General features: G+C 40.0%; 1 protein-coding gene and 1 pseudogene across 4 annotated transcripts; both read right to left on the bottom strand.

Moving 5' to 3' along the window:
* Positions 1 to 768: 768 nt before the first annotated feature.
* odad2 (outer dynein arm docking complex subunit 2) lies at positions 769 to 25,766 on the bottom strand. 4 transcript variants are annotated; one of them, XM_019363436.2, is made up of 22 exons: positions 25,641 to 25,766; positions 24,752 to 24,999; positions 24,251 to 24,408; positions 23,659 to 23,863; positions 23,395 to 23,501; positions 22,807 to 22,943; positions 22,478 to 22,591; positions 13,655 to 13,782; positions 13,056 to 13,187; positions 12,780 to 12,911; positions 12,499 to 12,652; positions 11,917 to 12,063; positions 11,374 to 11,583; positions 10,268 to 10,501; positions 7,952 to 8,062; positions 7,686 to 7,840; positions 4,823 to 5,003; positions 4,663 to 4,724; positions 3,917 to 4,031; positions 2,167 to 2,355; positions 1,734 to 1,955; positions 769 to 1,135 (listed from the first exon to the last, which is right to left on the bottom strand). In XM_019363436.2, the coding sequence occupies exons 2-22, from the start codon at positions 24,973 to 24,975 to the stop codon at positions 1,010 to 1,012; spliced, it is 3,243 nt and encodes a 1,080-aa protein (XP_019218981.1). In that variant the 5' UTR covers positions 24,976 to 24,999; positions 25,641 to 25,766; the 3' UTR covers positions 769 to 1,009. The 4 variants fall into 4 exon arrangements, with proteins under 4 accessions (XP_019218981.1, XP_005471707.1, XP_005471708.1 ...); XM_005471650.4 differs by having other exon boundaries at positions 13,655 to 13,785; XM_005471651.4 differs by having other exon boundaries at positions 13,655 to 13,785; positions 24,752 to 24,993; positions 25,641 to 25,742.
* LOC102080643 (katanin p60 ATPase-containing subunit A1-like) lies at positions 15,770 to 18,186 on the bottom strand (annotated as a pseudogene).
* Positions 25,767 to 26,608: the final 842 nt, after the last annotated feature.

Below are 26,608 nucleotides of genomic sequence, written 5' to 3' on the forward strand. Positions count from 1 at the left end.
AAGATCTTTCCCCGGTAATATTACTAATTAATGTTAATATTGACCTACATTTATATGCTTTCCTAAATGGAATTAACAAACTGCCTCTGTCATGTTAGTAATTACCGGCAGCTGAATATGATCTCCTAGTTTTTAACCTTGCTCTAAATTGCGCAGGTCACTGTGCATGTGTTTAGAAAACAGCACAACTTTTGTAAATCACCAAAACTAACCACACCTATCAGCACTATTTAGAGATTTTGCTCCCTGATTTTAGTAAATCTGGCCTCAAGTGTTTCAATTCTCATCAGGCTAGATTGTCACTGTTCTTTGGCTGCTTCAACATTACCGTAATTTACCGCACTGGTTCCAGAAATGTTAAGTCAGATGCTTTTTCCAGACAGTTCACTTCTGACACAGATCGAATCCCCAGACACCATCATGGCTACTACCTGTGTGGTACTTAGTGGGGTCTCCTGGGAGGTGATGGAGCTGACAAAACCTCTCAGATCCAGTTCAGGTCCACCCCAACTGTATATGTGTCCCTTCCTCTGTTTGTTGTCAAATGCTGCATTGGAAGCACTTGACTAGTATTGTCTACCACCCTATGGCAAGTCACACCACCTCCCTAGTAAAACATGCTTTAAAGTTTTTTTTTCTCAAAACAAACATATTTTCTTCTTAAATCGGTCCAAATACTCTGTTGTAGGCACCTGAACTTTAAAGTTGGAACTCAGGATCAAAGTTCCCTGCTAAAATGGAAACAAGAACGCAAACAAATACACACTCATCGATCAAGGTAAAACAGTTTATTCAAAACCAAGAGATAGAACATATCTGAAAGACAGTTCAGTGAACAGTTTTGCTATTCAAGGGGAGAGTGTAGGTATTTTGTTTTTTCTGACAATTAAATGGTCCAAACTAAATTTGATAAACCTGGAAAAACACAGTTCTTAAAAGTAACACATTACATAACTGCGCTGATCATTTTTGTATAGTCCCTCTTGCATAACCAGGGGTGTTGCTGTGATCAGTTTCTAAAAGTGAATAACTCAGCGTTCCTGTTAGCCATGTACAGTAGTCGGATGCTGCGCACACAGCCGGCAGCAGCTTCCTGAAGCTCCTCGTCATCGGATCCCATCATGTGGATCAGTGGCTGTGGAAGTATACAGGACAGAGCTGACAACCAGCAGAAGAATGTATTCCTAACAAATCTCATTTACTAAAGAGTGTTTCTCAAAACTGAATTAAAACACCACAAAAACATCAAACTTCGAAGCATGAAATGCATTATAATACACCACTCCACACATCGGTGTTGTTAGTTAAAAACACAAAACATGAAGTGAGCCAGCCTATGGGTGAAAACGCTGTGAACTTACAGGATAAGTCCAGTTAAAATCTAAAAAACTGCTGTTCTTCTTCTACTTATAACCACATTATTTTGTGGAAAAAGTCAAAAGCAGCCTGCTCAGTGTCGAGGAGTGTGAGTAAAACATTTGCCCTCCAGTTTCATGTGATTTAAGTCCAAAAATACATTATGGAGTAGTGTTGCAACTCTTAAGTGGTACATTAATAAGGGCAAACATAGAGACAGATTAAAAAGGGTGTTATTTCTTGAATTGGCACATATGTAACACCCATTTTTTAAAATCTAATACAAATTTAAGTCTAAATGGAGGACACAAAAAAGCAATTTGAATGTGACTGAACTTTGGAGTCAGAAATCTAGGTACCACAGCACTGTAACTGACCTGAACTACTTCTTTTTCGTGCATGGTAATACAGTTGTTGGGATTTCTCGACAGCTGATACAGGGCCATGGCTGTGCTCCGCTGGACCGAGCCTTCTTTCGACTTAAGGTAACGCACAAGTGGTGCCACAGCTCCAGCCTCACCAAATGATGCCCTATTGCTGCCCCACATGCAGCACTGCGCGATGGCATCAGCAAGATGGTGACGGAGCCTGTCATCAGTCTGGAGAGAAATAGGACGGTATTGAATCGTGGAGAGCATTTCTTTTACATTGCCCAGAACAAGTTGTATCTACTAACACACTCCTCATTAGCTGGATTCACACAGCAGTGAGTGGTTACAGAGCACCTAAACTCAGCGTAAAGACAGTATATGAATACTGACAACAACACTAAAACCCTGTTGTTTTTCTCCAGCAGTGAGGTGTTCTTACTGTGTTAGTCAGCTTGGCCAGCGATGGGACGACCCCGAAATCAGTGAGGATTGCCAGATTCTCCTCGTCTTTGGCTATTTTGCAGATGGCAGCACAAATACTTGCCAGCACCTCATTGTTTGTTGAGCTCAGCAATTTAACAATCAGTTGGAATCCACCGATGAGCGAGCGTGCCGTTTCTCCTGCATCCTAGAGTCAAAAAGTCTGTTATTGGCTGCAAACGAACACAGAAGATGATCAAGAGGGGAGCAGTCCAATGAATCTAGTCCAGTGAATAAAAGAAGAGATGCAGACTGGGACATTTGAGAATCGCAGACAAAACAAAGGAAAATAAGTACTAACAAAGCCCAACCCTGTTTCCAGAAAATATCAGGATGCTTTTAAAAATGTAAATAAAAACAGAATGCAAGCATTTACAAATCATTTAAAGAGAAATTATCAAATGCTGAAACTCAAACTTGAAACTTAATTCATGAGTTGAGAAGTGGGTAACAAGAAATTGGAAAATTTATGTTATCTTTAAAAAAACATCTTTAAAAAATTATTAGTTCATAAAAACTTGGTTCACTGCTTGATTAGGTATAAAAACAAAATCCCAAAGATGCTGTCTTAAGATGGGCACGGACTGACCTCTTAACAACAGAATAACATTTATCAACATGAAACTAAAGCATCTAATATCAACCTGGGTAAAAGCACCGGATGGTCCCTTTCTTCTTTAGTCTACAGGACGTGGTGCTTGTTTTGACCTGCTTTAACCTGCAGTTGTGGGTAAGACTGTGAAATGTGTTCAGAGACAATGATTTTTGGAAGTGTTCCTGAGGCCATTCAGTCCACAATAGAATCATGCTTGTTTTTAGTGCAGTGCAGTTCAATCTAGAGCCCAAATTTCACAAGAACTGATATTCAGCCTTGTCGCTAACACAATTTCTCCAGATTCTCGAACTGTACTGTAGATAAAAGTCAATTTCAAGGTTAAGAAGGTTAAGAAGGATTATTCTGAAATTGCTCCAATTGCTCCTTTATAGATTGTTAAACATCTGCCCATCTCAACTAATGGGAAACTCTAAACTCTTTTTATACCCAATCATGTTACATTTTTTCAATCAATCAATCAATCAATCAATCAATCAATCAATCAATCAATCAACCAACCATACCCAGTCCATAAATCACTGGGTATGGACACAGTGGGTACATCTATATTAAATTTACAGCATATCATAAGTTTATATGCTTTCTATGCGTTTAACATGTCATGGTTACAAATGAATATAATGTTATTCTGTGCATGTTTGCTGCTCTGTCCTCTGGGCTACAGGCACCCCAACTGTGTGCCTCTGGAGCTAGAAGTATGTTGAGAGAAGATTTGAGCTGGGAAATCAGAAGCCATGCCACAGGATATTACTCAGTCTTTCTCCCCGCCTGCTTCCCAATTCACCAGTCCCTTTGTGCCAAGGAAGCTTCTCTGCTTCATATTAGCCCAAGGTTCATGTAAGCCTCTTCTGACACAGCTCTGCCCCTGCTAACCTCCCAGCAGCAGCAGGTTGAAGGAAGAGCTTAGGAGACAAGCTTGATGATATAAGATGGCTTCTGTTTTGTGAGAGGGATAACCCTTTATTCTGTAATAACATGAACACTGCAGAACTCTTTGATTTAGAGGATAAATATGTGCTTCACTTCACAGAAACAGGAGAGACGCAAGAAGCAGTTTTAAGTCACAGAGAACTAAAGAAATAGAAATACGTACCTCTGCATTCTCAGTGCATGCACAAAGAGCCCAAGCAGCACTAGACTGAACATCTGCACTGGGGTTTTTTAGCAGCGACCACACCAGACGGATTCCATCAAGCTGGTCAATGATTCTGAAGAGAGAGAAAGACATGAAAGTGTTGTGAGAAAGGAGGGAATGAAAGAAAAGAATGAACAACCAAATAAACAAATGTAACACATTTTGCCCACTGTGTGAAACTCCCCACAGTAACTGGCTATATTTTATCATACTGACAATTTTTTTATTGGGCTTTTGATTCCAAACACATGTAATGGGTTCATTGTTAGTTAGCATTAATAGACGTGAATTCTGACATTAAGTTGTATTTAGGTTTAGGTATGTTAGTCTGACCAGCTCAGCTCCTAACAGTGACCGCAGGCCTATAGTAAAACACTGGGAATTAAACCACAACCACATCTAACACAGCAGGTACAATAAACAAAGCTTTTAAAACCTGTCATTAAGCTGGGGATAAAAGCGTAACCTACCTGCATAATTACCAATTTAAAAAACAGGAGATTTCTTGAAGCATCAATGCACGACCAGTTAATGATACCGTGTTTAGATCCTAGACTTGATGTCATTCTTTTGTAAAACTGCATGACCATATTGTCGAGAATATGTGAGTGTGTGAATATATGAGTCAGACACATCACATTTTAACAGGCAGTTTGCCTTGTGCAAATTGTACTTGTGATGTACAGAAAGCGACAGAGACTTACACCATGTTATCCTTATTTGTAGCACAGGCACCCACTGCTTTGGTAACATTCACAAGCAGCGCCTGGTTAGATTACAGGAAGATGAATCAGTACAGGATCAAGTTTTAAACATGGCATCACCCTTAATGCAAAAAAAATCAAAAATCAAAAATCTATATACCTGGTTTGGGCTTGTGAGCAACTTAACTAGTGGTTTGATGCCTCCAAACTCACGGATGGCAGCCTTGTTAGCAGGTATCTGGGCAAATTCTCCCAGGGCTCCTACAACATTGACCAAGACTTCTTCGGGCTGATCAGTTAGCAGACTAACCAAGATCTCCAAGGCTTTGTACTCCTGAAACCTTTAAGGAAAGAAGACAAAACTGGGGTTGTATGATATTAACTAATCACTTCATATAATTTAGCAATTAGTTATGTTAACCAAAGAATGTGAAACAACACTAAGTGTTTACTAGGTTGTGCTAGACTGGGAACTGTAAACATTTGTGCCATCACTGGCAGCAAAAATGTTCACAGATGAAAAGTCAGGGGATGAATAAAGTACTTCTTATCTCACTTTTTAATCCATTCAATAGTCTGAACCATGTCTGGACCACGGTGTGAAGTGGTTTGAACAACAGACGGATAACTATCACTATGTCTAGAACCCCATGCAGGGCATACTATTCAAACTTATTTAACATGGCCTTAGTTGCCGTGCATCTGCAAGACACACTGCAACCCACCTCTACTCACCTTCTCCTTTCATGCCGTTTCTGACTAAATCCAGCATGAAATACGAGGAAAATACATGCATATCCACAATGGGAAGAAAACCAAGTCAACAATAAATGCAAAATGTAAACAGCTAGCACACTGTGTGGCTCCAGTTTTGCCTTTTAACTGCACCATGGAATCAATGTCTGTATTATCATTAATCAAGAAAATGGCTAATATGCGCTGCTGTCCAGACCATGTAAATCATCAGTCACAGAAAAGAAAAAACATCCTGTTGTCTGCAGTGGGCCACAGGGTCTCATTTGACCATGAACTTAATGAAGGAAAAGAGAAGAAAGTCGACTCTGCCTCTCATTACTCCTGTAGCAAAACATATTCCAAAATGATTTTCATTTCAGTACGCCACTCAGCCTGTGACTGATTCTGAAATGAGCACATGCCCCTAAAACCCTGTTACCATTTACGGCCTTTCCTTTTTGACAGTAATGGCTCTGTCGCTTCATTCCAAGCTTTTGCCTGACCTAGGCATTTTAAGTGATTCAAATAAGCCTGAGAGAGTACGATAAAACAGATCCACTTACACATTCAAGTGGGCATTAAAAAGATTTGCTGTGCATCATGCTGGTTTCCTGGTGGCCAATTTCACCTTCATTAACATTCAACTGTGCATGTCATCCAAAAAACACAATATAACACAACACACGGGAACCAAACCACAAAATAAGAGAACTCTGTCAACCTTTGTGACAAGTTAAAGTTAGAAGGAGGACAACCAACGTGTTTTTTAGTGTTTGTAGTGTCACTAAATGTGCTTTACATAAGATTAATGGCATCATTTCTTCTCCCATGGAGGTTATGTATTTGAAAGTGTTTGTGTGTGTGTGTACATGCATGTCATTCTTTCTGTAAACACTAAAAATTGTTTTTATAATCCTAATAAAAATGTCTAAGGGTGTAGAGTGGGGTCATGCTTACCATCCATTAAAGTTTGGCTAACATCCTCCGAGGTCTCGAAAGTTGAGTTGATGATTTATTGGTCAAAAATTGGTAAAAAGCTTCAAGTGTAGTGTGTATTGTCAACATACAGAAAGTACCGTACAAAGACCTATTTAAAACTATGTCCGTTACTGCCATTGTTTGTATTGATAACAGCATATAAGAGATTCTAAATATCACATTACTTTGGACCTCTCACCTCTCTTTCAAGATCAAATGCTCATAAAATGTCTTTTATGTTGTAAACTGCTTAAAATTCTACTGCCATTGTTTGTAGGGGAACATTTAGGAAGTGATACTGGTATATGGGAATTCTAAATATTACTTTATAGTTTACATCCAAATATCATGTAACATTTGACCTCTGACCTCACTTAAAGAACAAAGAAAACGATATGATTATATACAAAATACAATACTGTTTCCTTGAAAGTAAATTCTGCCCAGAGAGTGAGCTGCCTTGGCTGAGGTTTGCACTGTCTGGGCGCTTCTTCTGTTAGTATCATCATTATTATTATTATTATTATCGGTAGCAGGATAACTGTTTTATAGTGTGACAATTCATTAAGTAAGGCAGAGACCCTGTACTGACAGCAAGTGTTTTAAGCTGCTAAATTACTGATGGCCAGTTAAGCTTTCATTGTGTCAGTTATGACATATGAAGTGCAGAAAGCCTTGTGAGTGCTACTGAACCCTTTTTCTTATTATTTTTAGAATACCACTGAAATCTGAACTACACATAAGAAAAAAGGCATTTTCTCACCTCAGGAAAAAGCTTTCAACTTCATATAGTATTTTTTTTTTTATCATAGCAATTATGTGACGTCTATGCAATCAGCATCCACACTGATCCTTTTGTTTAGCAGTGGAAAAAACTGAAATCTTACATAAAAGATCAGAGTTGACAGAATCCATACAAAACAAAACAGCTGGTTGTGAATGGCTGAAAACCTCTATAAAAATAACATGTGTTGATGGTATAATGTCCCTCATGCACAGAAGTCAGCAGGATGCGTTTTATATCCACCGCTGCTACTCATGTGTTCACAAACTGCTGTTAACAACATCATCCTGGCAGACATATGTTCCAAAAGGCATGGGCATATGTGGATGATTCAGTGTTTTACTGCTATCAATCTATTTCATCAAGTGATTAGTCGAAGTCATACTAATCTGTTACATATAATAACAAACACACAATGTATCTAAAAAGCTATGACTACAATGTTCTCTGTATCTCTTTTATTTTCTGTATTAAAATCTGTGTGTGTTAATGAGTGGTACTGCTCTGTTGTGTGAGGTATTCATACTTAGTTACATTCTCCTGGCTTATGGAACACTTCCATATTGCACCGGTAGCAGCAGCCAGAAGTTGCTTGTTATCTGCTTTGTGCAGCAGTGAGACCAGTGGCTGCAGACCTTTATACTTGCGCACCAGGTCACGGGTTTGCTTGTCCTCTGCACACTGCAGAGCAAAAGAGAGAAGTGAGAGCTATGTTAATATTGTTATAGAACTCTTTTAGTCCACATCCTTTATTCTCCAATGGATCCAAGACACAGACAAGAAACAAGGTACCTTAAAGATAGCACTGGCACAGTGCATTTGTAGCTCATCGTTGTCACTGCTTAGGTTTCTGACCAAATCTTTGATCATGCCTAAAGTCTGAATGTCAGTCCTGTAGCTCTCCTGCAGTGACACAAGAATAAACAGATCACATAACCATGAATGAATCCATTGGGCTGAAGTTTTGAACTTTATCTTGACTTTTATTATCATTACCTCAGCTCAGTCAAGCCCCCTGCCACTCAAAAATATATTTTTAACCTTATATCACTGGTTGTTTTACCTTCACTGTCTAGGCTGTTAGATGTGTAGCATTTAATAGAAGAACAGTGTTATAAGCCAATTTGGCACCAAAAGATACCTCAACTCACTATTTTGAGTTTCCACAAAATGGAAACTTGTCCGCCACACATTTTTCAATCCTTTTACATTAACATTAGAGGAGAATCTATAAAAGTTAGTGGAAATATCATATCCAACAATGAATCATTTGTTTTTTCATTGTTTTTTTTGTTTGTTTGTTTTTGCTAGTCACCAAATTTTTGTCAGAAGTTAAATATAATTTTAATCTTGTATTGTCCATTCATGTCCATTTGGTATCCTAGTAAATATTCACAGCAGTAGGACAACACTGACTGGTAATAAACTGTGGACAGTGAGAGAAAGACTAAGGGAACACTTTACCCTGCCTAGGAAAGGTTTTTCCAGGCCTAGAGAGGGTTCTCGAGAAAGAGCACCTGGTGGCTGGATGCAGCCCGAAGAGAAGACATCGGCCTGCTCTCCTGTAGGTCCATCACCCACAGGAGGTGCTGTAGGGTTAGGCTCAGTGTGTCTCAGGTACCAGCCAAGAGTGAAGGCCATGGTGGCCCGATTCCCGGCTATTGAGGCTGGCGACTGGGTCCCAGCCTCCCAGTCTCCTCTCTAGTGGTGAAGGAGCCTGAACTAGTGTGTGAGGTCGAGAAATACCGGCTAGATATAGTCGGTCTCACCTCAACACATAGCTCAACATATGGAAACAGTCTCCTAGAGAATGACTGGACTCTGTTCTAATCTAGAATTGCCTTCAATGGGAGGTGGTGGGCTGCAGTGGACATCCTTGAATTGGAGTTTTAATTAGTGGACAAGAGCGTTTGATCCCTGCGCCTGCAAGCCAGGGAACAGGTCCTGGATGTTGTTTGCGCTTGGAGTACCCAGTGTACCCAGAGTATCCACCCTTCTTGGAGTCGCTGGGTGATGTGCTTGACAGTGCTCTGTCTGGAGCTTCTGTTTTCCTACTACGAGACTTCCACACTCATGCCCAGTGAATTCCTTGCTACTTCCTTGCTACTAAACATCCCACAGTCAACTATTAGTAGCATTAGCTCAAGAACAGTGCATAGAGAGCTTCATGGAGTTTGGTGGATGAGGGATTGTGGTGTGGGGTTGTTTTTCAGGACTTGGGATTGGCCCCTTAGTTCCAGTAGAAGGAACTTAAAAATTTTCAGCATACCAAAGCATTTCTGACAAGCTCATGCTTCCAACTTTGTGGGGAGAGTTAAGGAAAGAATGGCAATAAGTCAGAATTGTTTTGTGCTCCTCCGGGGCGCTCCTATGTCACACATTTTGTTCACAATCTTTAAGAACAGAATTTGTATGAACAACCAAGTATCGGAAAGTTTCCAGCTTCGTGGCCCCCAGAATCTCATGTGGTCTTGCTGGCTGCAGGTGGTGGTCTCCAGCTCACACTGGAGCAATTCAAAGTCAAGCATGAACCAGTGGATATGAGAATTAACACCTACAAGTCTAAGGCCATGGCCATCAGCAGGAATAGGGTAAATATTTTGACCCCTCTAGGTAAGGGGCTCGTTGCTGCCCCAAGTGGAGGGGGTTCTTGTTCCCTTGATTGAGGGAATACAGGAGCAGAAGACTGACAAACAGATTACGGCTGCTGTACTCGTCCGTTGTGGTCAAGAGAAAGCTAAGTGTGAAAGCAAAGCTGTCGATTTACCGGTCAATCTACGTCCCTGCCCTCACCTATGGTCAAAAGCTTTGAAACTAGCAGAAAACCAGGAGAAACTAAAAACTAAACATTTTTAAACAACAAAAAAAACCATGTAAATAAGAAAGTTAACTCTGAAACTAAATTGAATTTTTAAAAGAGTTAAAATGAAATAAAAATAAAAACTAATTAAAAAAATGCAAAACTATTATCAGTTCTGTAAATGTATTTACAATAAAAAAGATTTACTAGCATTGTAATTTAATAAATATTATTTGCAGTATATTTTTTTACACTTTTAATAGATATTTTAATTTGACAACTTGTTGTCAATCCTAGGCCCCTCTTACCTCTGATGCACATTCCTGTAGGGTGCCAACCACTGGAATAAGCATTTTCTGAAGTGGAGACTTGAGCAGGCGTCCCAGCAGAGGGATACCCCCAGCCTTACGAATGGCCTTCTTGTTCTTGGTGCTCCTACTGCAGCTCCATAATGCTAAAGCCCCACAACAGGCCACCTCTATATCCTCCTCCTGGCTGGGAGTCAGGCTGGCTAAATTAGGAAGGCAGTCCAGCAGCTTTACCTGATTGGAGATATAGACACCCCCAAACTTACATGTAGATAAACACACAGATAAAGCTGTGTGCAGACAAGCAAACACACTCTAATCTGATGATCTCTACATACAAGATCTGTGAGCCTAACACAAATTCAAGAACTAAACTCAAAAATTTAGTTGCTAGATTTGGGTAATAATTAATGGTTCCAGATGGAAATTTTTGGTCATGATGGGTGGAATTAAAGTTCTGTTACTAGAATGTTTCATTCAGAGAGGATGTAAACACCAGAGACAGTAGGAGTGGAAAACTGTCAGGATAGATGTTGATGTTAGGCCTGAAAAGTCCAGTGTGACCATTTATAGCCATCATTCTGTGTTCATTTGATTTGGGGTTGAACAAAATAAACAAGACATGGCGGCTAGATTAGGAAGGCAGTCCAGTCAAAGATCCCTTCATCAATAATCACGAATGCAGGTCAGAGGATGTAGGAGACATTCTATCTGGTACCCAGCACCCACTTTCTAATTTAAAAAAAATGATGACCACTATCAGGCATCTACTGTGTAAAAAGGGAACATAATCCTTTGCTTCAAGGAAGCCAAAACAACAACAAAAATTTTACCCTTTGAACTATGTTAATATATGGATTTCATCAGAATAAAACTCAAGGTTTTCACGTTTTCTGAGGTTATTACAAAAAAGTACTACATCATAAACAAGCTGACCTGTGTTTTCAAGGAAAATCTGCCACTGTTGGACATTTTTCATTATTACCAGTACAGAAAAATCAGGTTAAAATCTGCAATGTTTTTTCCTGCTGCATTCCTCACTATGGGATTTTAGAGCTTGAGCCATGTCACACTCTGAACTTACATTTTACTGTGCTTACACTCACCAATTTATTGATACCACCATATAACCTGACATTTCTTCTTGCTCTGCGGAACTTGGCCACGTTAGCGATGGTCTCAGCAGCTAAGGCCTTCAGTTCCTTAACTGGTGAGTCCAGGATCTTCACTATGCTCTGCACACCTCTCATGTCAACAATAACTCGACGGATTTGTGAGTTGTGGCTGATGGTTCTCAGTATTTTTAGAGATCCGATCTAATCACAAGAACACACATTAATATTAAATATAACCAGTTAAAAATTATGTTTGTTTTATGATAAAGAAACTTATGCCTACAAAAGGTCTCTAGTAGCCAAAAAAGTAGCTAAACTTTCGACTAAAAGTAGATAAAATGTTTCAGTACAACCAAGTTCAAAAGCACCAACACACACATCTCATTAGGAAGGCTATAGAATAATTGCTACCCCATTGTTTAGACAGCATGCTTTCTACCTTGCACTCATGTTTCTGAAACTAAAACACAAGCTGGCACCAGCTCTGTTCATGCCAGCAGGCCATGCAGGTCCAACTTTGCCATGGATACTTACTTCGCATTTGTGTTCATCTGTATCCAGCAAGTTAAGGAGGACTTTAAGGGCACCTGTGTCCTGGATAGCCATTTGGCATGACTCCTGCATCAAATTAAAGTCCATCATGGCACAAAGAGTGTGAACAGTGACAATCTGGTCACCATCCTGAAACAATAATTTCAAACACAAATGAATTAAAAAGTAGGAGAGGAGGAAATAACATTAAGAATTCTATATTCTCTCATACTGCTCTTCCCTCTTACTCTGTTGTTTCTTTTCATAATGCTACGCATGCTGGAGCTGTTTCATTAATGCCACAGCCTTGTACTGTAAGTGTTTAGCGTTGTGCTGGTTAACACTGATAGAAAAAAAATGATTTGCTGAATTCCTGGTGTTCAGTTTGGCTCATGGTAGGTTTCACCATCTAATGTTAATGATATTATAAAATGACTACTGGGCAAACTCTATAAATAACTGTGCTGTGTGGCATCCAGACACAGACACACACATACACACACACACACACACACACACACACACACAAAGATGTTTATTTGAAATCTGAGTTTGCTTCTGTTGTGCAGAGTGAACTTATCATACCTTGAGATACTTGACCAGTTTCTGGATTTGCCAGTATTCAGAGGGCAGGTCTGTGTTAGTCTCTGGATGGCGATATGGCTGCTCCTCTTCCTCTTCACTCTCAGTGGAGCTCTCACTGAAAGGTTCCCCTGGCAGGGCTCCTGCTGATGTCTTCCTAAAATACAAAAGACCAGCTTCTGACTTTTTAATTAGACATACAATCAAATCCCTATATGTCTAACCTCTTGGTTGAATTTACCCCAATTGCAGATCTAGAGGAAACTCTTTAAAGGAAAACTTACAGTTTCTGGGAAGACACGTGTCCAGGTGAAGAAGATGCAGATAATTCTGCTTTCGTCTTGCTCTTGGCTCTTTGTCTTAGATTTTTGTGCTCATCTTCAGAACTCTTAAGGGTTTTATTTTCCTCTGTTTTACTATAATGAGGTGAAATAAGAGTCATTATGGCTGCTTCATGGCTACAATCAGATCCCTTGCACTTCTAACTTCTGCTTAGTTTAATTTACCCCAGCTGCAGAGCAAGAAGGAACCCTTGTAGGTTTTGACAAAAGATATCTTACCGTTTTTGGGAGGACATGTGTCCAGGTGAAGAAGATGCAGAGAATTCTGCTTTTATTTTGCTCTTGGCTCCTTGTCTAAGACTTTTTTTCTCCTCTTCAGAACTCTTATGGCCTTTATTTTCCTCTGTTTTACTGTAATGATGTGAAATAAGACTAATTATACCTACTTCTATTTTGAGATGGTCATTTTTCTGGCATAATCATTATTTAACAATTCAGGACAGGGTTCAGCATTTTTTAAGCAATTAAGAATAAAAAGACTTTTATCTTGAGCCATTTTCTCCTCAGATGGGTACAAATATCCTAAGGTAAAGCTGCAACAGCTCAGCCCATGCTAGATCTATTTATCAATCAAAGACCATATGTGATAGATCTTTTGGGGATTCTTTTCTCATACTTATTCCTAAGTTTTGTGTTTAGCAGAGAGCAAAGAGGGTTTCCCTTGAATTTCTAAACCATATAACCATGTTTTTATAACATCTGACTGCTAGCAGATACACTGAGCACATGTATTAAAGACTTGGCATCATGATCATCAAAGTTCATCTGCTCTTCAAGAAGAATACCTGCAATGCAATAAGTGAGGAATCATCACATACCCACATGTAGACAAGATACCACTTGGTCTTGGTTCATATATGTTCCTACGTGTTGTGTGCAGCTCAAGCTGTAGTTGCTCATTCACAGTCTTTTCCTTTTTTGTTGATAGTTCTTGAACTGCAGAATCCTGCTGGTAAGGGGGAAAGCAAGAAGGTGAAGAATGAGTGTAAATACCTCTTCAAATTTGCAACAAAACAAGCGAAATTTGACTGTAAAGTGCTTTGTAATCTGACTGTAAATTTCTCAAATTCTTGCTTATATAAAAAAAAGCTATTCTGATTAATCTGATTAGCATTTCTTTGACTTCTTGTCAATCAGTCTGCTGTATTTTCCATCCATTTTTGCACTGATTTGTTTTTATTTCAAACTCTATGTCTGACAAAGTGTTGGTCATGCCACTCATAGAAGATAAAAACCAAAAAAAGAGTAAAAAGTTATAATTAAAAACACAAAATTGAAATAAGAGCCCTTTCTCAACAATATATGGACTTATTTATTTGGGCTGTGTTCGTGCATGAGCTAGAGCCAAGCATGCCCAATTGCTTTTTTCATTGGCTTGTGTTTTATAAAACACAAAGTGCTATTGGAAACATATGTCAATATACAAACCCACAGTTTGACTTTACTAGGCTAACCAACTTTCTCCAATTCTACTATATGAGAAATGGACAAATTCGTACTTGTCTGCCTGGAACTCAAAAGTACTACAGGAAATTAGCCCTGTTGTTCTCAGCCAACTTTGGTGGTTTCTCCCATTGAGACTTGGGGATGTCTAGTCCATATGCGGCACAGATGTTTTCTATACACAATGTCAGCTACCTGGTTGTGCCTCTTAGTGCATACAGTCCCAACTTGCATCACAAAAATCCTGCGCCTACATAGTGAGTAGTTTCTGGGGCACCTTTGCGCATACTGTAGCTTGGGTCCTGTCAGCTATGGCAGACTCCTGCTTCTATGGATCTAGTGCTTAGGGCCTGTTCTTGTGCTTCCACAATCAGAGGCTCTGTGCTGTCCTTTTTTTAATTTTTGTTTTTGTTTTTGCTTCTAGCCTTTATTTGGACAGATGCAGTGAAGAGAGACAGGAAAGCGGGGAGAGAGAGAGATGGGTCGGACTCAGATCCTTCTTCCTGATCTACAATCCAGGATACTCACTCCGTGTTTCATCCTTGTGACTCTGACATTCACTAATCCTTACGCTCCCTCTTTCACGGACTTCAGGTGGAGACCTCAATGCACTGTAAGGAGTTTTTTATGTCTCGACATCAATGCCACCTATCACCTCCTGTGGCCAGCTTATTATTCCATCAGTACATATGCCCTATCAGTGTAACCCATATCAACTACACCCTGTCACGTGACCCACATCAGCTGATTTGAGGTCCCTCTCCTGATTTGCTCCTTCCATGTCGCGGCAACTATGAAAACCGGCTGTGGAGGGATACTTCCGGGTTCGACTCCTGCTGTGGCTGTAAGCTTATGGCGTTTAGAACGGCGTTGGAAAACAAAGCGTTTTCTCCCCTCAATTCATCTATAAACTCATTTCACCTCAGCGGTAAGTGTCCTTAATATCTACCAAAAACAACCTTTTAGTTGTCAGTAACCAGTCGATCGTTTTTGCAATTAAAAAATGATTTTGTTCGGCGGCGTTCCCACTGCGAGCAGAACTCCGGTTCAAAAACCGCTGTTTTTGAACACTTTTATTTACTTAAGCACTTTAATGGGCTTACTTTGAAACAAAGTGCAATTGAATGATTATTGTTATGTGTTGTGTTGCCTTGAATTCGGCTATGCTGTCTGTTAGACAGTTGTTTTTCTTTATTGTTGTTTTTGCATTTGTTTGTAGCGAACGCTACTGGAATGTATAGATTAAGCTACGTAGCCAAGATGATTATTAATTTAACTGTTGTACATTTGTTGATGATAATGATGATGATTCATGATTCGCATTGTTGCATAGACTTGCAGAAAAATGTATTTGTTTACCGGTAAACTGAATTGAACTTGATGTGCTAATGGACATTTTTCTGGCCTACAGGTCAGGGTTTTTTTTCCCCCTTTGAATTGATCTTCTTCATATTGAAGTGGCGAGCCAGTAGGACCATTCTTTGTTTTTTCCCCTCTTTTCCCCCACTTTGCCGTCTTTGGATTACGGACATATTTCCCCATTGTATGAAGCTGGACCCTAAGGAGGAATACCTTAAAAGTGAACTTTAAAAAGAAAAGGACCAAAAAGGACTCTTAACAAAAGGACTCTTGCACAGAAAATCACAGCAATTGATTTATTATTTAATTGTGGGCATTTATTTATGTTGTGTGTTGTATTAATTATTTTGTTCCATTTCCCCTTTCCCCCATTTATTCAATATATTTTTGGTACAAGATATTGCAGTCTTTGGTCTCGTCATTCACACCATCTAGGCTCCATAAAGAACTATTTCTTCTGCGCGTCAGTCAATAAACTCATCCATTGCAATAAAACTAGCCCTTAAATAACTTTGCGTTACACGTGGCGAGCCAGCCAGGAGCCTGATGTGTGAATGAGTGTTTTTTGTGTTATTTGATGTAATTGAATATTTGGTATTTTCTGTGGTTTTGATAAGGTCCCCGACAAGAAAAAAATGAAGTTTATTCAGGAAAGTGGGGTCAATATTGCACATTCTGTCATTGTTTCTGGTGCCACAAACACTGAGAAAGATGAGGAAATTCTTGATTATTTGAAACAATACGGTCGTATACAAAAGGTTATTTTCGTGGATGACTTAAATAGCGTGTTTTACAAAAACCTGATCGTTGAATACATTGATAGTTCTGCGTTAACTGCTCTTAATCCATTTTTCCCGTATACTCATCAGTCAAAGAATTACTCTGCTTTGACTTTTTGTGTAAAATCGCTTGCCGCGGAATGCACAGCCACAGCAGGAGTCCAGACCCCTGCAGATTACCTTGGCGAGCTCAAGCAACTTGCACGCCGCAGCAGCAGGGATTTTCCAGATATTCTGAGGGAAATGATGGGACAAATCAGTGAGCATCTGGAAGGAATGGAACAGGACAGTGACTTAGAAGAGGGAGCCTCAGTCCAAATTGTGGAGCCTGCACCATCTCTGCCTGGCCAGCAGGGGTCGTTGTCTGGACACTCCGCAATCCCTGAGACAGCTACCAGCAATCCCTCACCTGACCAACAGGGGTCACTGCCACAGCCACAAAGATTTTCACTGTCGCAGACTGAAATGAACCCCCCGGAAATACAAAAGGTAGTGGTGGAGCATGTCGTAAAAACAGACACCGTACCTGCATTCAGACTTCGTCCTTTCTCTGGGAAGATTCCCAAACCAGCCAACGAAACTGATTATGAGACCTGGAGATCTCACATTGAACTGCTGTTGGCAGATCCAAATTTAGCACCTCTACAGATCACTCGTCGCATCCTTGAAAGTTTGCTACCTCCGGCAGCAGATGTTGTAAAAGGGCTGGGCTCAAACACAATTCCATCCATCTATTTAAAAGTGTTGGATTCTGCTTTTGCCACAGTACAAGATGGAGAGGAGTTGTTTGCTCAATTCCTGAATACATTACAGGATCCAGGTGAGAAACCCTCTGCGGCTGCACATTGAGTCAATTTCATCAATGAAGATTGTGGTGGGAGCATAAAAACGTGCCATTTCAAAGAGAAGGCGAACTAGTTTCTCAGACTCTCCTCTGTACTTAGAGGTCAGAGTTGATGAGGAAACATTGAAGAACGTGGTTCTACATTCGGTAGTGACTGCTTTAGCCAGAAGTGTTTTCCCCGTGCCAGGAGGTCCCACCATAAGCGCACCCTTCCAGGGTCGTCTAATTCCTTTAAAAAACGCTGGCATCCACATCGGCAACACAACTGCTTCTTTCAGCAGTTTTTTTGCATCTTCCAAGTCTGCGATGTCATCCCATTTAATATTTGGATTTTGAGATATAATATCCCCCTCCAGAGCTTCCACGAGGTCTTTATCATATCCTGCCCCATCAAACCTCTATGCTTCTTTCTCCTGGACATCTGATTTATTCTTATCATCCTTTGCTTTGCCAGCCGCCTCCTTTGGTTCCTTCTTTTCTTTGCCCTTGGAAGGTCTGCCTCTGTTGCCGTTGGCCCCTTGGGGCAGGTGTCTCTGCTGGGCCTTCACAGCCACGCTCAGGCGGTTGTTTGCAGGTTTGCTGTCTTTATGGGGGTTGGTAGGACGTCTGACAGGACAGGGAGAGTGTCTCTGTTCCACATGCAAAGGTCTCATTTCAAAATCATCGTGGTTACTGGGTTTAACAGGAGCCGTGTCCAACTGAAAGTTCCCCAGAGTTGACATTATGTCCTGAACTTGTTGATTCTCTTCGATGATTTCCTGCCACAGCTGCTGCCACCTCTGCTGGAAACTGCTGTCTCGCACCGTGTACGCATATTTTTTGATTTGTTCAAGCAGCCCATGATAGAGAACACTGGCTGAGCTGTAGTTTCCCAGCAAGGCATATTCACGGGCCAGTTTCAGATTCTCACTAATTTGTCCCATCATTTCCCTCAGAATATCTGGAAAATCCCTGCCGCTGCGGCATGCAAGTTGCTTGAGCTCGCCGAGGTAATCTGGAGGGGTCTGGACTCCTGCTGTGGCTTGCCGCAGAATGCTATCAATCTGTCAATCCTTTCCGTGTCCGGGCCGGGTGAGGTTTCCCGTGTTGTGTCAAATTAAGCCGCAGGCTCCACTCCTGGTGGAATGCAATGTCCAAACATAAAACTGTTCAAAAAGAGTTATAAAAATATGATATTCTCGAACTATAAAGAAAAGGAAAATATTGAAATTAAGTGAATGTCTCTATTTTAAAAAAAAAAATAAAAATTCATGATGTAATATTATAGTATAAAGTATATCAGAAATCTGTTCACTATTTCTATTACAAATTATATCAGTAAGGAAGCTGACTAAATATTAACTGATAATTTATGGCAACAGGGTGGGATTAAATAAGTGTTTACTTCTTCCCACTCCCTTTCAACATGTAAATTAATCAGAATGGTTTTTTGTTTTTTTTTGGATGTATTTTGTATAGTATTTTTTTTTTCTTTCTCTCTCTTATTTTCTTTTCTAAATGTACCTGTATATTGTTCACATGTTGAAATAAAAATTACCAACCAACCAACCAACCAACCAAAAACCACCAATAAACAACTTAAACATAAAAAAATCACAAAGAAAAAAACAATACAGTATCCGCATCTGAACCAAAGAGTAAAACAGTGAAATGTGGATTATTAAATATTAGGTCTCTCTCCTCCAAGTCTCTGTTAGTACATGACTTAATAATTGATCAGCAAATCGATTTACTCTGCCTTACAGAAAACTGGTTACAACAGGATGATTATGTTAGTTTAAACGAATCAACACCCCCGAGTCATTCTAACTACCAGAAATCTCGAAGCACAGGCAGAGGGGGCGGTGTGGCAGCAATTTTTCACACCAGCCTATTAATCAACGAAAGACCAAGACAGACTTTTAATTCATTTGAAAGCCTGATGCTTAGCCTTGTCCACCCCAGCTGTAAAACTCAGAAACCAGTCTTACTTGTTATCATACATCGTCCACCTGGGCCTTACACAGAGTTTCTGTCTGCTTTCTCAGACTTTTTATCTGATTTAGTGCTCAGCTCAGATAAAATAATTATTGTGGGTGATTTTAACATTCATGTAGATGGTAAAAATGACAGCTTCAACATGGCATTTAATCTGTTATTAGACTCAATTGGCTTCTCTCAAAATGTAAAAGAACCCACCCACCACTTTAATCACACTCTAGATCTTGTTTTAACATATGGCATAGAAACTGAACATTTAACAGTGTTTCCTGAAAACCCTCTCCTGTCTGATCATTTCCTGATAACATTTACATTTACAATAATTGATTACACAGCAGTGGGGAGTAGACTTTATCAAAGTAGATGTCTTTCTGAAAGCGCTGTAACTAAGTTTAAGAATATAATCCACCCATTGTTATCATCTTCAATGCCCTGTACCAACACAGAGCAGAGCAGCTACCTGAATGCTATGCCAACAGAGGTCGATTATCTAGTTAATAATTTTACCTCCTCACTGCGTACGACTCTGGATACTGTAGCTCCGGTGAAAACTAAGGCCTCAAATCAGAAGTACCTGACTCCGTGGTATAATTCTCAAACACGTAGCCTAAAGCAGATAACTCGCAAGCTGGAGAGGAAATGGCGTGTCACAAATTTAGAAGACCATCATTTAGCCTGGAGAAATAGTTTGTTGCTTTATAAGAAAGCCCTCCGCAAAGCCAGAACATCTTACTATTCATGACTGATTGAAGAAAATAAGAACAACCCTAGGTTTCTCTTCAGCACTGTAGCCAGGCTGACAAAAAGTCAGAGCTCTGTTGAGCCAACCATCCCTTTAACGCTAACTAGTAATGACTTCATGAACTTCTTCACAAATAAAATTTTAATCATTAGAAAAAAAATTACCAATTATCATCCCACAGATGTAATATTATCTACAGCTACTTTTAGTACCATTGATATTCATTTAGACTCTTTTTCTCCAATTGAGCTTTCTGAGTTAACTTCAATAATTACTTCCTCCACACCATCAACGTGTCTTTTAGACCCCATTCCTACAAAACTGCTCAAAGAAGTCCTGCCATTAATTAATGCTTCAATCTTAAATATGATCAACCTATCTCTAATAATCGGCTATGTACCACAGGCCTTCAAGGTGGCTGTAGTTAAACCTTTACTTAAAAAGCCATCTCTAGACCCAGCAGTCTTAGCTAATTATAGGCCAATCTCCAACCTTCCTTTCATATCAGAAATCCTTGAAAGAGTAGTTGTCAAACAGCTAACAGATCATCTGCAGAGGAATGGCTTATTGAAGAGTTTCAGTCAGGTTTCAGAGCTCATCACAGCACAGAAACAGCTTTAGTGAAGGTTACAAATGATCTTCTTATGGCCTCTGACAGTGGACTCATCTCTGTGCTTGTCCTGCTAGACCTTAGTGCAGCGTTCGATACTGTTGACCATAATATTCTTTTAGCGTGATTAGAGCACGCTGTAGGTATTTCAGGTACTGCACTGCAGTGGTTTGTATCATATCTATCTAATAGACTCCAATTCGTGCATGTAAATGGAGAGTCCTCTTCACACACTAAGGTCAATTATGGTGTTCCACAGGGTTCAGTGCTAGGACCAATTCTGTTTACATTATACATGCTTCCCTTAGGCAGCATCATTAGAAAACATGCTTCACTGCTATGCTGATGACACCCAGCTCTATCTGTCCATGAAGCCAGATAACACACACCAATTAGTTAAACTGCAGGAATGTCTTAAAGACATAAAGTACAATAACCTCAGTTTTATCTTAATTCAGATAAAACTGAGGTTATTGTACTCAATTCAATTCAATTCAATTCAATTTTATTTATATAGCGCCAAATCACAACAGAAGTCGCCTCAAGGCGCTTTATATTGTACAGTAGATCGCACAATAATACATACAGAGAAAAACCCAACAATCATATGACCCCTATGAGCAAGCACTCTGGCGGCAGTGGGAAGGAAAAACTCCCTTTTAACAGGAAGAAACCTCCAGCAGAACCAGGCTCAGGGAGGGGCGGCCATCTGCTGCGACCGGTTGGGGTGAGAGAAGGAAGACACTTGTGCAACATCTCTAAAATTAGAAATTTCCTGTCTCAGAGTGACGCTGAAAAACTAGTTCATGCATTTATTACTTCCAGGCTGGACTACTGTAATTTATTATTATCAGGATGTCCTAAAAACTCACTGAAAAGCCTTCAGCTAATCCAAAATGCTGCAGCAAGAGTACTGACAGGGACTAGAAAGAGAGAGCATATTTCTCCTGTTTTGGCTTCCCTTCATTGGCTCCCAGTTAAATCCAGAATTGAATTCAAAATCCTGCTCCTCACATACAAGGTCTTAAATAATCAGGCCCCATCTTATCTTAAGGACCTTGTAGTACCATATCACCCTATTAGAGCACTTCGCTCTCGCTCTGCAGGCCTACTTGCTGTTCCTAGAGTATTTAAAAATAGAATGGGAGGGAGAGCCTTCAGTTTTCAGGCCCCTCTTCTGTGGAACCAGCTTCCAGTTTGGAAGTCTGTCGGGAGACAGACACTATCTCTACTTTCAAGATTAGGCTTAAAACTTTCCTTTTTGCTAAAGCTTATAGTTAGGGCTGGACCAGGTGACCCTGAATCCTCCCTTAGTTATGCTGCAATAGACGTAGGCTGCCGGGGGATTCCCATGATGCATTGAGTTTTTCCTTTCCAGTCACCTTTCTCACTCACTACGTGTAGACCTCTCTGCATTGAATCATATCTGTTATTAATCTCTGTCTCTCTTCCACAGCATGTCTTTATCCTGTTTTCCTGAGAGTAGTACAACATGCTAATAAAACTGGGAGTTGGTGCAGACTATTGACTGATTAGCAAAGTCTGATAAAAAGTAAAAAAACTGGATCTGACAACTAAGGGACACTGCAGGTTCATATACTAACAACTGCTCAATCACTGAAGTCATGTCCAGAAGCATACTCTGCTTTGCTGTCTATTTGGTCTTTAATGAAATTTTAGCCTGGATTACAGAATCCCAACTCTGTGTACAAATATGAATCACACAGCATCAGCCATAAAATCACAGGATTAGAGAGAAGGTGCTAGTCCATAAGACAAAGAGGCATTTGAGAACCCACACACTTTTGCTTTGAGAGTTATAATTCACAGCAAAAAAAGACACGCCTTAATGTGTTTATGTTAATTGCTATTATTCTACTCTACCTGGTTTATTTTCTCAGCAAAATGTGGAGATCTACTCTTCAGAAGTGTTACCAGGTCTTCATAAGTATCACTTGTTTGCTCATATCCATTCTCCTCCCCCTCCTGTTTTATGCCCTGTGAAAACAAAGTTAAATTAAGTTTTTTTATTCCAAAAACCACAATTTATTGTGGCTCACATGTCAGCTGTTGTTAGTTGAAGTTACAGTTGAGCTGAGGTTAGAACATATCTGAAAGCTTGTGTGAAAATATGATTATGTTTTAAATCATATTTACATAGAAATATAAAAGATCACAATGTGAACCAAAGTGCCTTTCACTCCTAGTCTTACCCCATTGAGAAAAATCCCAGCAGTGCTGCAGGTAATGTGGAGGGTTTCAGTGTCACAGGGCTCAATCACAAGGTAGCAAATGTCACCCTGCACCTGTCTCCACAGTGGGGCACGATAGCCATTTGAAAATTCAAAGTCTAAAAACAAAAAAAAGAAAGCCAACTTAATAGCCTTGGAAATGGTTAAAGGTACAGTCAGTTGATTTTTGAGTTTAATTCACAGAAAAAAAGAATTCAGCTTCAAGCCTCGTCTCCTGAACTCAAGTCAGGGCTCTAACCAGGGTTCATACGCATTTTTGAGTGTCAAATTCAAGCACTTTTTAAGCACTTTCAAGGTCCATTTTCAAGCTTTTCCAGCACATTACCAAAGGAAAAAGAATGCATGTTTCTATTTGCATCACCTCAGTAAGACCATGTAAAAAAAAAAAAAAAAACATTCTTAGGTCGACTTAAATGTACTTTGTTGTAGGGCTGGGCCATATCATACCGTTCACGGTATAATGTTGGGGCAACGATAAGAAAATGAAGTATCGCGATAGAACATGGGTAAAATGCGCATGCGCGTTTGAAATGTGGAACTGATTCAAACCTGATGTGTATCGCAGCGACTTCAACAGCCCTTTATCCCCTCCACCGCAGAACACTTGAAGGATTTCCACTTCATTCTTCACTGCTTTGGGGTTCAGCCTCACTTGTCTTTTGTGAATATTAAGGAAAACAAAACAATAATTCATTAGTAGTTACTTTTTTCAATATGCTTCACAGTCCAATCAGATAGGCTGTTTCAAATGTGCTTGAACATGCCTAAATGGAAATATTGTGGAGGATTGATGGAATACAAAAAAGCACCCACTCTGATATGTCTTTAAGAAGCGTGTCAAGGATCTGTTTGTCCATGTCTTGGAACAACTGAAACAGTTTGACCTTGACCTCCAAGTCCTTAGATAAGCCTTCCTCCTTCGTCCTGTCTACCACACTTACTGCATCGTCATGGGCTTCTATCACCAGGTCAGAGGCAAAGCTCCTACCAAGAATCTTAACCAGGGGCTCTCTGTTTTCTGAACAACAAAAGAGGGGAGGTTTAGCAATTCAAATTCAAATGCTATGAGTTGGATTCATTCTGAACTACAAAAACAGCTGGCTTTGACTGTACTTTGTTTCTTTTCAAAACTAAGCTAATATTATCTCTTCATAATAAATCCACTGGCAGTATGAAATAAGTATTACTGTATTCATCATGTGTCCATCTGTTAAAGAAATATATATTAGTTCATCTCTTGTTGGCAGTGGCCCTAAAGTAAATGCATATCTGTAAAGAATTACCAATGGCAGCATAATTGGATGGCTGTACAGAGTAACAAGGAGGACAAACAAATTAAGTCTGTGGGTTATGGAGGAATGCTGGTGGTTGGACTGCTTGGGATGCAAATTGGACTCAAATTTACCTTCTAGACATGCCCGAACCTCCGCCAGCTTCTTATCATGTGCCAGATGAAGCAGTTTAGAGAGCTGGCTGAAGCTGCGTACATAAACAGTCGGTGGAGAGAGCTGCAACAGTGGATGGCCCTCACTATCTCTTTCGTGGGACTGAACATCTGAGTCACTGAGTAGGAAATAAAACAAAACAGAAACTTTAATTGCCTGAAATGGTTAATGGAGATCTGAGTCTTCATTTTTGTACTTTTCCAGGTCCATACTATGAGACACAAAGGAAACCACACACTTAAAGTAGAGCAGACATTCTGATGAAATACAGTGGAACGTTCTCAATCTTACTGAAGCTGAAAAACAAATTAATTACGGTCCACATACAGCTTTGAGTATGTCTAAGGTAAAATACATTTGGACACAGCATATCCTGCAGCATTTGGTGACAGCATATCCTGCACAGACACATAATACTGAGAGCCAGCCAGCTGCCCGCCTCATGATTACGGTAGACCAACCTGATGTCGTAGTCTGTTTTGAAATCAGATGCCACTAAAGTGGTACTCCACTGGAGGGGCTCCTCAAACACATGTTCAGCTTCCTGTGGGTATTGGGACCTAAAGTGCTCCACAAAGTGCAGGATTTCTTTCAACAAGGACTCATTCATCGGTGTGGACACCAGCTTGGCAGTACTGGAGCTGACCATGGTCCACTGGGCAGCCCTGGTCAATGATATCCCCATCGCTGTGTCTGGGATACTCTAAAACTTAACATTAACAACAGAACCATTTGAAACAGCCTTTTAAGTCTTGGTTTGCTTGTTGGATATGACAGGAAATGAATAAATATTTCTGGATGGATTCATGGATATTTTAAAAAGAAGACAGAAGCTTGCACTAGTATCATGATGGCCATAATGGGTCATCAAAATAAATAAAATAATAAATAAAAATGGCAGCCTATGGTTCACATGTATTCTGGAAGCAAACATGCACTATATACACTATATAATCCCCTCCCTCCTCCCATCATTATTATAGCTGAATAAAATCTAGAGAGACAGACTCTTACGTCTGTGTTAGCTGCAGAACTTTAACAAAAGAAAGACATATCCAACAATCAAAACTCGCTAGAGGACAGGAATATAATAACAAGTAATGTATTATAATAACGGCGTTAACGAAACCCGTGAAGAGCATCAGCACACTTTTTTGGGACAGAAGTGACTACAGTTAAGCGTATTTTTATGCTACCGAGTCCCGTTATTAGAAAAGCCGATGGTCTTCAGCTAATATTAGGTACAACAACTGAAACCACACTCAGATATTCCTCATTAATTAACCTTGAAGCAAGTCTCTTCCACTGACTGTCATGAAGTTATGACTATCTGTTCGAGTACAAACTCACCGTGTATTTTAACTTGCTTTACAAAACCTTTACTGGTAGCTAGTCATCCACAGTGTCCATAGAAACAGCACCACTATCGGCTCTGGTAATTGCCCCTCCCATTTTCGTTGCCATGACACTGATAAACGAAACGGCAAGCGAGTGAAGTCAAAACTCACAAAACCAATTGCTTCAGTTGACAGATGACAGTAGAAAACGGCTTTTTTATATAGAAAAGGAGAAGAAGAAGAAGAAGAAGAAGAAAGATATTTCGAGGGTGTCAAGTGTTATTGTCACTTATTACTGAAGTTGGCAAGCTGTTCAGCTGCTGGTGAACATGTTAGGAGCCTGCAAGACAAGCCATGTCCTGCGACCCTATCACTTACTGTACTATTTTGTTATTTTAATGATCACAGAGGTGTGGTAAACTTTTCACGGATAATACTTGTGTTTAGTAAGTGTCATAAACCAGTAAACCAGTAAAATAAAAAGCTATGAAAAGTTCAGGATTAGCCTGTGGAAGGTTGGTATGTAACAAATGAGATAATTATAAAAATCACTCTTCTGTGTGATAGTTTGCATGTCAGAGATGTATGAAAACACAGCTGGTCAGATGATCACATTTAGGTCCTTGGTGATCTCATGTGTGTTGGGAAATAATTTATGATTGTGATTTTTTCATGAAGTTATGGCTATTGTCCCACATGTGTACATGCACACAATTCTTAAAGGAAAAACTTATAAACAGCTGGATGTGAAAGGATACATTCATTGATTGAATGCCGGGGCGATCGTGGCTCAAGAGTTGGCAGTTTGTCTTGTAATCGGAAGATTGCTGGTTCGAGCCCCAGCTCGGACAGTCTCGGTCGTTGTGTCATTGGGCAAGACACTTCACCTCCCGCCTACTGGTGTTGGCCAGAGGGGCCGATGGCGCGATATGGCAGCCTCGCCTCTGTCAGTCTGCCCCAGGGCAGCTGTGACTACAACAG

This window comes from Oreochromis niloticus, linkage group LG9 (genome assembly GCF_001858045.2).
Source record: "Oreochromis niloticus isolate F11D_XX linkage group LG9, O_niloticus_UMD_NMBU, whole genome shotgun sequence".
Taxonomy (NCBI): Eukaryota; Metazoa; Chordata; class Actinopteri; order Cichliformes; family Cichlidae; genus Oreochromis; species Oreochromis niloticus.

Excerpts from the sequence above, each read along its gene's own strand:
- odad2 (XM_005471650.4), bottom strand. The coding sequence starts at position 24,975 with ATGGGGATATCATTGACCAGGGCTGCCCAGTGGACCATGGTCAGCTCC. Across the intron at positions 12,653-12,779 it reads CACGTGTCTTCCCAGAAACT|GAAGACATCAGCAGGAGCCC; the intron begins GTAAGTTTTCCT and ends TTTGTATTTTAG. Across the intron at positions 2,356-3,916 it reads CATGCACTGAGAATGCAGAG|GATGCAGGAGAAACGGCACG; the intron begins GTACGTATTTCT and ends TTTTGACTCTAG.